Source organism: Atractosteus spatula, chromosome 1, assembly GCF_055471065.1.
Source record: "Atractosteus spatula isolate fAtrSpa1 chromosome 1, fAtrSpa1.hap1, whole genome shotgun sequence".
Classification (NCBI taxonomy): Eukaryota; Metazoa; Chordata; class Actinopteri; order Semionotiformes; family Lepisosteidae; genus Atractosteus; species Atractosteus spatula.
This window is the reverse complement of record NC_142706.1, coordinates 50,939,575-50,952,482: the sequence shown is the minus strand read 5'-3', so window position 1 is coordinate 50,952,482 and position 12,908 is coordinate 50,939,575. Positions and strand designations below refer to the sequence as shown.

Here is a 12,908-nt window from a genome sequence, read left to right as displayed (position 1 = left end):
GACTGAGGATCTGAATTCATGCATTCATCTTGATTGGAAAGCTCTGTAACAGTGGAATGTTATTTTAATCTCTGTACCTCATTTTTAAATATATGCTTTTGTTCTCTTTTGCTTTTAACTGCATGTTCTGTTCTGTTTTCTTTGACTTAAAGTGAAGTGCCAAGGACAAATTCTGAACTGTGGTGATTTGACAGGTTTTAACTAGAAACAACATACAGCATAAAAGCTGTATACAGTACTGCAGTATAAAGTACTCTATGGATACAATGTGGTTCTAGATAATGATGTTTATAGTGGTACAGAACAATTAAACCTTGGCATAAGAAATTACAGGACAGAAAATAATTTAAATCCTCCAAATTTCTTCTTTAAAGTGGAATCACATACTATGTCTGGCTCTGACACTGAATGTTTTTAAGATATTCAGTACTTACTGCAAAGCATCCTTCAACCAATTAATTACACTTTTTCTCATAAAAGAGAAAATAAAATTTCTCATATACGTAACTTTAAAAAAAAATCCTTGTAAGTGAGGTAAGCCTAGCTTTATGTCTTTCAGTCTCTATGTTAAAGAAACTTTATCTGTGAAGCTGTTTTTAGTTCAACTAGTTATCTATTTACAAACTAATATAATCTACAAAAAACATGCAAAAGACATACTTTTACTACTTTTACTTAAATGTTAAACATGCTTTTTAGCCCTGCTCAAAAATCATAAAGTAAAGTTTTGTTTATTTTAGGAATAGTTTTCATATAAAATAGGTTTGTTTTTAAATTTTATTGGTATGTATTCCACTGTTAAAAAAGCCATTTGAGAGAACATTCTCAAGAAAATTTGTGAATTGTTAATTTCCTGTTTAGACATGTTCTGTTCAAGTGATTCAGCAAAATTGTTATAATTTAAATAGCAGCTTCACATAAAACAGAAGATTGCTAATATACACAAAAGCATTTAACTATTCCAATTTCATATTCAAAGAGCCTTATTCACATGACTGAATAATTATAGTCTTGAAAAGCTGATTTTAGAATGCTTTTTTTAGAATGTCCTGATGCTTCCAGTGTGGCTCAGGGTAGTAAACGTCAGGACCAGTCTTTTCTCTGAGTCTACCACTTGGCTCAGCAGAGCCTTGTGGTGGTAGTGGTCCTGGTCACTGCCTTTTAAATTACTCTATCCTGTATATTAATTAAAAAGAGGTCTGCACATATTTTTCTCTGTGAGTGAATAATGATTTCACCTTGACCAGGGCTTCTATGGGGTTTTCTGCCCATTTTGTGTATGGCCCATGATAGGACCCCACACTTTACCCAAATAGAAAAATTGGTTGCATGGCACTTTCAAATATTCTTGTCATCCTCACCCCCACTGGAGTGGTGTGAAGTAAACTAGTGTTACTGAGGCAGCCAGCCATGAATTTACTCACCTGTCAGTCAGTGTCGGTTGAAATGGTTACAGAATCAGACAGGAAGCCTGTTTCACCTGTGGGCGATTATGACCTCCTCCATCTCAGGTGAAACAGGCTAGTTAAGGTCTGATCTGGCAGGGCCCTGTGTTCTGTAATAGAGTTTACTCAGAGCCTGTAAAGTATCAACTTACCTATTTTCCTAGTTCCCATCTTTCTTTGTGCTTGCTTTGCTGGACCTTGACTCTGACTGTTTCCCTTGCCTCTACCCACCTTGCCTGTTCTGGGGTTCATCTCACCACTCACAGACCACTGCATAACTCCAACATAAGCAGTGGTTTTTACAATTCTAAAACAGATTTTTATTGATATTGTAGAGCCTACTCGCTATGGCATAGGATGCCTTGCTTGTGTTCTCCGTCAGCACCCTCAGTGGTTCTAGATGGGGCCCAATTACAGACACACCCTACACAAGAGTACACGCAGCCCCTCACAGTGTCAGTTTGTATTCTAAGAGGTTACAGGGGTCTACTGGTGATCAGTGTGTTGAAATAAAAATATGCTTAAGTAATGAAGATAGTAAAGGGGTGTAAAGGTTACTGTTTATATTTTCTAATTAAAATAAATAATTCCACTTTCATTTTAGCTTTACACTTACTATATGTTCAAAATTCACAAGCATTTTCAAATGCCAAAACTGAATTATCCCCACATTTTATTTTCAGCAAATAAATAACCTTTGTATTCAAAAGCTGGAGATTGTTCATTCGAGTCTCATTATCAGTGTGGGAAAGAACAGCTGTAGACTCACAGAAGGCAACAAACATTCTTAAAGTGTTATGTGCAAGTTTGATTAGTTGGCATAATATAACACTATCCAGTATATTGAAATCTAGCAGCTTCAGCTTTCAATTTGTCTAATAAGACCTACTGATACCTTAAAATATATGTTATTCTTGTTTTGGAATAGGGGTGTAACATGAATGTTACACTTTGAAACTATTGTGTCTGAGAAGCCTCTAACCATCTCTGGGACAATAGGTTCAATAGCTGGTGAAGACAACTTCTTTTGAGATACTATAGTTTACTAATTTCTGTAGCCTGTATACTATAGTATGTTATAATTTTCATAACACTATTTAATTGCTGCTCCTTAGCTTTTTTAACTGTGTGTTAAGCCTTCTATGCACAAGTTTTTTGCTTGAATTTCTCTATTTAAAGTTATTTTTTATATAAGCAGAAATGTTCCAACTCTAACCATCATGTTCTTGAAACAATGGTTTTTTAATAGGCTTTGGGCTCCAAATCTGTTTGCTACTGATTTACTGATTTCATGCCTGTGTTGAAGTGTTTTGTAGAAACTGACATCATTTGCCATTAATTGAAGACTTGCTGTTGTTAATGGCATGAGAATGTCCTTTCAATGACAACGTTTAATGTGCAGAAGAGTTCCAGCTGAAAAACCATTACCATTCCCTTCATTCAATGGATTTGTGCAAGTGAAAGACCATAGTTGTTGCTTAACCGGAGGGTCTACTGAGGCATGTAATTATTGCCTGGGGTAGAGCACACTTTCCACAGTTCATGGCACTAAAATGGGCTATTAACAACTTATTTTAAGTCATATTAATACTATTTTATAAAAGTAAATTTGTGTCCTCCTTTTCACACATGCTTTTCTTTGCCATTATAGGAAAATAGTGTTCAGATTGTTCTCTGCCTAATCAAACAAGGTCATGATATATCAGTGCATTCAGTATCTCATGCCAACACCGTGACCTTACTTTAACCTCCACTGTGCTCAAATGTTCTTCCTACCCTACACTGTACCCATGCGGTTTATAAGTGGCAAGAGCTTTTTATGCTGCACAGTCCTGCTTTGGACTTTGGTTCGGCATTATCAGATACTGATTTTACTTAAGACTAAGCTTCTGTTGACATTTTTCTGTTGAGGGCTAGAAGCTCAGTGATAACGTCATAGTTTAAGGTGTAACAATTCCAGCCTTAAAAAGGGAGCTTATATTTTTAGTTTGAAATTGATCAATCTCTGGTGGTGAGGATCCTGTAACTATATGCATTCCCAGTGATTTTGTTTTAACGTTTCCTGTGTTTTTCCTTTTACAAGAGGTGCATTTCTAGAGAAAAGTCTTAGTGTTGTACAGATATCCTTACGGAACAGTGGATTGTAGGCCACATTTTGCATAAACCATATTGCTGTTTGCGTAAACTGCATTCTATGCATTTATTTTTGCCAGGAAGCACATCTATCTTATAATCAGTAGGGAATAGATATTATATCAGATTATTAAAATTTAGGAAAACTTTGCTTTCTTTCTTTAAAGCACATGTGCTTCAGAAAGGTTCTTGCAAGGGCTATAATACATTTCTTAGATGTTGTTAAAATTTGTAGCCTAATTTGCTGAATTTGTAATTTATTGCCATCACCTGGTAATACACCACAAGGTCATTTTAAAAGCATACCTATCTACTGTAGTTGTCTGGGATCAGCTTTTATCCATCCTTCATACTAAAAGGATCTGCAAGCAGTGAAGAAGATGAATACTGAAATGATTATTAAGTTACGTTTCTTCATGCAATCTGCAGACTATCTTTTGTTGCAATTACAACCTAGACTTCAAAAGGTAAGTAAAACAGGGACTCTTCCATTGATATAAATATATTTTCCTTCTGTTTGATTCTGCTTTTCCTTGTTACAGTTTCATTTCTCCGATCACATTTTGACATGATCTGATGTGTAAATTCTTTGTCGTATTTTGCAGTTTATACTAGCCCAGCTTAGAATCGTCCGTTGTTCCTTGACACCTTGGCTCACGTCTGTTTTGCACAGGGAGAATGGAGAAGGGCAAACAGTGAGCCATTCATCTTTTAACACTGAGCAAGCTCCCCAACACATGACAGGAGAATTAGTGTAGCTCTGTGTGGAGCTGCAGCCCCTGTCACTGATTTCATTACATGCCTGAAGTCCTCCAGGAAGACATATGAGTCACAGTCCTGATGAGATACAGTACCAACAACTTACACTCATCTTTTTAGTGCAGCTGTGTACAGTACATCTCTGATTTATTAAGATGTTTCTGGGCCTCACATAGAAACATCAAGACCACGTGCACTAACAGTGGGTGTGAATGTTCCATGCGTCCTCCAGAGGTGTGAACATCTACCTCAAAGAAACAAGGTTAAGCATAAATCTTATGTATAGGAGATTTTTCTCAATTTAAAAAAAACGAAATAATTTGTTAAAAGCTTATTAGCATTTCCTTGTATTAGAACCCTTACAGGACCTTTGTTTCTTCTAATTTCCCTGCAGGTAAGGAAGTCAAAGAGTGAAGTGACGACCAGACCCATGCCTCCACCTGTATTGCAGCCAGAGCTGTCAGCAGGGGAACCACAGGTCAGACTCCGAAGCCTAGAGAAAGCCCAGAGTTTAGAAGACATGGACCTTTCCAATGACGAGCCTTTCATGGCCAAAAGCTCTGAGAGCTTGAGCAGGTTAGTAGTAATCTCTTTAATTAAATTTGCATGGTATGGCCTGTTTTTGTGAAAGCAAACTTTCAAAAACACATGTATTAGAAAAAGAAGAATGACATTAGAGATAATCTGTTTAATGAAGGCAATCCCGTCTATCCAAATACACAGGTGGACAGGAAGTAGATTTGGAGTTTCCAATCTGTGAAAATGGACAGTTACAAAATGAGCTGAAAGGAAAAGTTGGATTCTGGAAACTTGGCTGAGGCAAAACATAAATAAATGAATTCAGACACAAGCAAACTGTACTGGAAAGTGAGAGTTAAACTACTGGGTATAAATGCAGTTACAAATGTGGTAAAATAGCTGTTGTGCCAGCAGCAGTTAGGCCATTGAAGCCTGAAGTCAGTTCTAAATACTGTACTGCAAAAAGCAAACATTCACTTTCTTATCTAGTCAAGCCAGCTGTTCCCACTCTCTGTTAGAACAGTCTACATTCAAACTGAATATGTTCACTTATTTGCAACCTTAATTAAGAAAATTTGATTAATAATATTTTTAACATCGCAAACAAAACACTTGAATTGTTAGTTATGCAACATGATGGTTTGTCAGTCTGCAACACAAGCCAGGCATGTTGTTGAAGCCAATATCCTGAATTATTTTAAGAAATGCCTGGATAATATACTGTATTTGGATCAATTAGCTACTGAAAGCCCAAATGAGCTAAATGGAACAAATGGCCTTCACTTGTTGTAGCCATTATTTCAGCTCATATGAAAGTTAAAATGGAGTGTAGCTTGTGTTACACAAAGGGAGCTTTTTTTTAAATCATGTTCAAGTTTTGAAAGCACTATTAATATTTAAGAGTATGGAGTCTCTGCTCTTTTTTATCCTATTTATATTCTTTGTGAAAGCAAAGGAGGTAGAAAATTTATTTATGTGATTTTAATAATGTGCTTTGTTTAAAAATAAGCACACCAAATTAATAATAATTAACTAATTTATTTTAGTTTTGGAATGAACTTAAAATTGACTGAATTTGTTTAGTCTGGAGGTGGCACCATATAACCTGACTAGTTTTGATCTCTGACACTCAACACACTTCAAGACAGGATTCACGGTTTTACTTTTTGCTACTGAATTACATAACAGACTCCTCATTTTTGCTTTATATTTTATTGTTTTTTTTAAACTTTTTGATAAGCATGTTATCAAATTTTCTTTTTATGATAAAAGGATTAACAGCTCGAAATCTAGGCATTATTGGTAAACAGTTAATCTTTGCAGATTCGTATAATTCTTTAATACTTACATATTATATTTTAAGAAAAGTTGCCCTTTTTTACTGCTTATTAGGAATTGATTAAGATTCCTGGTAAACATGGGTATGTGTGTCTTAGAAAACAGATTGTTCATTGCAATTTTTACTCAGAAGTCATTAATTTACATATAAACCTACAATGCTAGAATATAAGAAAATCTTTTTTAATGAAGTGTAAGATACTACTTTCTGGATTGTTTTGTTTTTTAATATAAATAATATTGTATCATATTTCTATTTAATTTTTTTTTTCATGCTGTAGAACGACTTTCGTAGAATATCATGTGCACATCATATTTGATTAGGAATGCCTTTAAAAAGAATTTATATGGTTTTAGTGATATTTTATGACTATGTTTAAAGGTTACTGTTCTTCTTGGAAGAGCTGGACTGTGTAATGAGAAAGACTGGGTTAATATAAACACAAAGTCATTGCCATTCCTAAGAGCTGGGCAGATGTCTTGGAGCACACAATCATTTCCTCTTGGCACCAAATGTCCAGGTCCTAGTTTTAGGTTTTTAAGTTAAATAATCAATTAATTAAAAAAAACCTAGATGTCTCAATATGACATATAAATATCATGTTCCTAACTTCCAGAATTACACGTTTCAGTTTTTCATCCCTTCCTCCGTTCCATCTTCACTCTTGTAGCAGCTTCCTGACTTGTTCTTCAGCAAGGGAGGGTCTGACACCCTCATCCCCGCCATTAGGTTGACATTCTCTTCAGACAGGCGAGTTATGCCAATTAAGCAAACTAACTCACGTCTTGACCTTACGCTGAGGTTTGGCTAAATTACTGAAAGAGGTATAAGGGCAGAGAAGCATAGGAGAAACAACAAGGGACTTATTGGTAGAGAATTATTTTATGAAGTCTTATTTTCCAGATAAATATTTGTCTAATTCTGTGTATTACGATTAGTCATTAGTGGTAATTTGATTGAAGTATTTTAGACTCTGTCTTACTCCAATTGTACATAGTAGCCTGTAATGATTTGTTTTTTGTGATAGATTTGTTTGACAATGCCTTGTTTTAAGCTTTTGCCTATTTACTCTACCACCACTAAATTCTTCAAAGAGAATTAAAAAATCCATGTGACCTTGGTATTCCCTAATGAGTGGGAAAAAATGTTATTATTTATTCTCTAACACATATTTATTATTTAATCTTCATAATTTTTACTTAAACTGGAACTGGTAAACTGATTGGGATTGTTTTAATACTTAATTACTTAACCTTTATCATCCATTAACCCCTAGTACCCCCCACTGAAACTCTACAGGGTTAATGATGTCTATACTTTTAATCTCAACTTCTAAGACGGATAGAAGGGGAGTTCCAGTATTATAATTGAACTGAGATCTGAAATGATAAGATATATAGACAGGGTTGACTCAGAAGACTATTTCATACACAGCAGTGAAACAGTGGGGTCAGCACTGGAAACTAAAAGAAAAAAACATTAAGGATGTAGAATAAAAAACAGACTTTTTAGCTATATAGTAAAGGCTAAAGTGTACCAATCTGGGCTAATAAACCCTGTTAAGTAATGTCTGCACATAAATGTAGATTCACTCACTGTAGTTACAAAACTACCAAATGTTTTAAGATGATCCAAATGGTCTTCTCTTCTTTGCAACCTTTGTATTATTCTTAGGCTCTTGAAAATTGAACATGGGAGCAATTCATTTGAAAAGCTGAAGAGACTTTTTGTTCTTCTTGAGCTCATACTGTATGTTTTTTAACTCGTAAATATTATTTAAACATCAGCTGTTAATTTAGCCTTATGCAGGTTGTTTACATAACATTTACCAGAGAAATATATATTTTTTTCCTGGTGTGTCAATTCTGCTTTTTAGGGGATGCTGACTTAATTTCCGAGATAGGAAAAGATTTCCAAAATTTGCATTCACCTTGACCATACAGTATGTTAACTTGTAGTTTTATGAAAAGGCTTACGCTAATGTTATATTATACTAGTAGCACAAACTACAACTGAGGCCTAAACGTATTTGCACAAATGTAGCAGTATTTTTCAATTACAGTATATGCCGCTTGTGTTACGTTGAACTCCCATTTTGTTAACATTAATTCTCTTAATTGAATTCCCATTTTGTTAACATTAATTCACTTAATTTTCCTTCACCGGTAATATGCCTTTACCTTATTACCACAAACAACATCAAAAAGCACAATTAATTTAATAATTTCCTTATGCAGCCACCAATCACTCTATTGATTGCAAAAGAAGCTGTGCGGTGCGGACGTTTTCAGCTTTCAAAGAAAATGAGGCTTCATTATTCTCTCGCTGCCGTTTCAGAGCTTTCTTTCAGAGTATCAAAGAGAAATAAGATGTTGCACAATGTCACTCCTTTAATTTTGTCGGCTATGCTACTTCACAAAATGTAATGTGAAAACGATAAAATATGCTGTATTAAAGGATTCTTGGTAGGAAAAGATTACCTCCGTGTTACTTTTCTGACACTTGTAACTATTTAGCTGTTTATAACCCCATCGATCCAAGTTATAAATGTGTCCAGATCCAGGCACCATGATTCCACTGCAATGACAGCAAGATGCAGGGAGCCTAGGTGGGCATCCACGTGGCATCTGTATTACAGTTTTTGTATAGCAATTTCACTTTATAGTTTATATCAGCTACACAGAACGGTTAGAAAAATATCTTCTGATACTTAAGCTGTGTTGCTGTGGGTAGCAGGTGTGTATGAATGCACTGTGTTGTCAAACAGATAAAAGACAGCTGTTCATAAACCATTTGAGAGGGTGGGTTCAGCAGGGGCTCCCCTTGGCCTCTGTGGATGATGATCTCCATTTCCTTCTGCCGAAAAGAAAATTACTGGTTGCCTCTTGCAGGTTCTATTGCGATGGGGAAAGGAAAGAAATTGGGGTCAATCTGTTCTGGGTCACCTTCTTGTGCCTTTGAACTAGTGCACATGCCATCTACATACAGTACTGTAGCACGGGACCTTTGACACAGTTTAACTATGGTGAAGAATGTAGTGTGTGCATATACAGGTACATACAGTACATATCAGTAGAGGCTATTCAGGAAAAAAAAGTTATAGCTGAACAAATGTTCTTAAATATATTCTTACAGTCTATCAATGTATAAATATCAATATTATTTACAGAGGAAAATAGATATGGCTGCATAATTGAGCAAGATATAATATGATACAACAGCAGCCCCTTTCACTTGATTTAGTCCCCAGGTACTTTCTCCCTGTGGTGCTTCAGTAATTAGGCCATACATTGTCACACATACAACTGGAATGTTATCACACTAGCTCACTGGAGGGGCAGCTATAGAGGTCCTTGGACTTGTACAGCGTCAGTTAGGCTGTCATCAATTACCCAGACACTCGCACTTGAATTTCCCCTTATTAGTATAGTATTCTGTATATTTGTACAGTCACTAGCCTCAATCAGTGAGGTCTACATAAAACACTGGTTCATCACGAAAAAGGATTTGGTTCCACTGCAGGCAGGTTCACTTTGTGGTGCTGCTCCAAATGGCGCAGAGGGACTGTTCTCTTGATAAGTGGTTTATGCTAGTTCCTTTTTGCATTTTTCTTTCTTCATTTTCACTAGTTTCAACAGGTTCAATCACCTTCATCTACAGTATGTCCAGTCAACTCACTCGCTAATGAAGTGATTTAGCGCACACACAAGTAGTGTCACTCAAGGATAATAGTCAGCCATTAGTGATCAATTAGACAAAATGACACTAAAAACATTTAATATTCACAATTGATTTACTTTATTCTTCTTAAGACATACATGCATAATGATAAGCTTCTTGTCATGCTCGGTATAAGACTAGTTTTTTCTCCTCCATAGCTGTATATGTAACCGTTTGGGTAACTGCATTGCATTATTCCTAGTGTCAATATTGTGGCTTGATGTCATCTTCCTAATCGACATGGTCCAGCAGTTATGTAATGCGTGGTCAGAGGTCAGATTATGTCAACAAATAGTAACCCTCTATTTTGCATGAATCTTTTAAAATACGGGCAGCACAGTGGTTAGCACTCCTGCCTCTCAGTATTGGGGTCCTCGGTTCAATTCTTGGGGTGCCAGCTGCATGGGGTTGGAAGGTTCTCCTTATGTTTACACAGGTTTTCTCCCACAGTCCAAGCTCACACTGGTAAAGCTGGTTAATCGACTTCTGGGAAGACTGGCCCTGGTGTGAGAGTGTGGTTGTGTCTGTGTGTGCCCTGCCTTGGACTGGTCCACGGTGCATCTTGCCCTGCACCCTCCTGGGATAGGCTCTGGGCCACCATGACCCTGAACAGGATAAACAAGTTATTGAGAGGGATGTGATGGATGCGATTTTAAAATATGAAGAGGATGTCCCATAAGGACACCTATTTAAAAACTACTGCAGACAGTTTAGTGTTCATATATTGTACAATAGCAATACAGATGTATTTTAGGCTTATTTTGCACAATCTGTATTTCTGAATGCGTTTTCTTTAAGTAAATGAAAATCAGGCTGACTGTATCTATCAAACAGTGGCAGCAGTAAGGCGTTAACATCGGAAGTACTGATGTTATTTTGTCAGCTCTTGTTGAAAAGATGTAAATACACTGATACAATCTAGTATTGCAATCACACTACGAAAATGAAGACAACATTAAAAGAATTAATCACAGCAACTGACAAACAAATGTTAACCATTACTATTTAGTTTTTTAAGTTTGTAATGAAAAAAGCTAACCAAATCTTGATCGGTTTAAAAGTTACATTCCATTTATCATAAATCTATTAAAAATTCAAAGATCCTCGGTACTTCTTCTGGGGATAATAAAGTTAAAAATACATTAAAAAACAAATAAGCGGGAAATGTGTACTCTAACTATAGTAATTTTCCAAGAACACGCCGTATCGCTTTTCAAAATACCTTTCAAACTAGGCGTTTTTGAGCACAAACTTCAAAATCAGTCATGCATTCATGACTAACAATTCCAGATATTTGTATTGTTTATACAATGCACTGAAGCTTTGAAAGTACTTGTTAATTGAGTGCCTACGTCATTTCTGCCTGCGGCGGTTCTGTAACACGTGTCGCTCTGAGTATTCTTACCCAGTCATTCCCGCAAGAAACAAGAGCTACGTGCCAAACCTGACTGCTCTGTTCCGCACAGGACAGCGTGATGTGCTGCAGTTCCACACGTCTCTGGAAACTAGTCGGCACTGGAAACGTGAGGACATTTTTGACACATGCAAATCTACTTTGTTAAACAGTTCTTTTCTACCCTACAAATTCAAGTAAAAACGATGCTTTAAACGACTACAAGATAAAACACGAAGATCGTTCACATTTCTAACAACCAAACCCTCCTGATAACAAGTTAAGACTTGACGCCTATCCAGCGTTCTTAAACCGACCTCGATACTACCCCTAAGGTGGTACAGAACTTACATCGGGACTTTAATTGGCTCTCTCTATGCGATTGACATGTTGGCAAAGGTTGTCGGTAACTCTGAAGCAAATCTCCCAGCGGTGCTGTGTTACAGCCTGTCATTCCTTCTCTGATTGGATGACTGCCGAGCTGTGCTCGCTTGCAATGTGTGGGTCAAAGGGCATCGCAGTCCAACTGTAGCCAGGCATGCCTTTAACCCAGCCTTCCTAGGCTGTTTTACTGTCATATTGTTTATCCTGGTTTGCAGGCATTGCAGTCTATTTTGACTTAATTACCATACGACATATTTTGAGCATGTTTTCGAATGAAGAACTATAGATTTTTAAAATAAACAATAACAAAGCACAGGAACCTGTTGCACATTTTTCTTCTGTTATGTTGCAAACTTTTTTTGCCCTGTCAGAATGGCCTGTGAAATTCTGCCTCTGAAAAGGTAATCAATTTTAATAAGTTTTTTTAGCATACCATACTTGTGTGTGTTAAGTGGACATACTACATACAAATTAAGCTTTTTACCAGATATTTACATTTAGTTTCTGCTAGAAAGTGGATATGAAAAAGATTTAATTCAAATGTAACTATTAACCCATTACATCTTTATTCATTAAGAATAGGTGATCAAGCTTCTCTTATTTGAGCTACAGCAGGAAAATTGCATTAGGGGGATTGTTGCATAATAAACTTTACATCTGTTTCATTTTAGCAGCTTTGGTATGTGCTTTTTAAATATTGCAGTTTTTTAATGCATCAGGTTTTTTGACAGTATAAATTACCCATCTGAGGACTTGCATAAACTGTCATATTTCATAAATTAGATTTTTTGGAAAAGTACAAGCATTAATAAGATATGACTTATCTTGTGCTCTTCAGTGTGCACTGCCAGTGTGGGCCTTATTATACTGTATATAGCTGTCATTCATGATATTGTGTTTTGGAGTGCTTATTATAACATGTAAATGATGTAGTACAAGTCAGCTGTTCTTCTTCACAGTCCATTTTATGCTGTAGTATCACCTAGGTGAAAAATACCATTTTGTGTGTAAACACAAGCGTGTGAACTTTACACATAGGTAGTTCCCACTGATTTGAATAGTAATCATTGTATATTACAGACCCATTGTATTCACTCTTTCCAAACCTCTTGCATCTGCGAATCTTATACTGGTGCACAAAACAGGTAATACCTGGCTGGCAGTGCTATGCTAGAATTTAGGAGAAACCAGGGACACAGAATAAGCATGGAAAACT

General features: G+C 36.2%; 1 protein-coding gene across 1 annotated transcript in view; it reads left to right on the top strand.

The window, feature by feature from the left end:
- Window positions 1-12,908, top strand: part of fam13a (family with sequence similarity 13 member A) — a 100,987-nt gene that overhangs the window by 39,102 nt on the left and 48,977 nt on the right. The window contains exon 8 of the mRNA XM_088909914.1: window positions 4,732-4,913. Coding sequence (XP_088766040.1) covers window positions 4,732-4,913 — 182 coding nt within the window. The remainder of the gene's footprint in view (window positions 1-4,731; window positions 4,914-12,908) is intronic.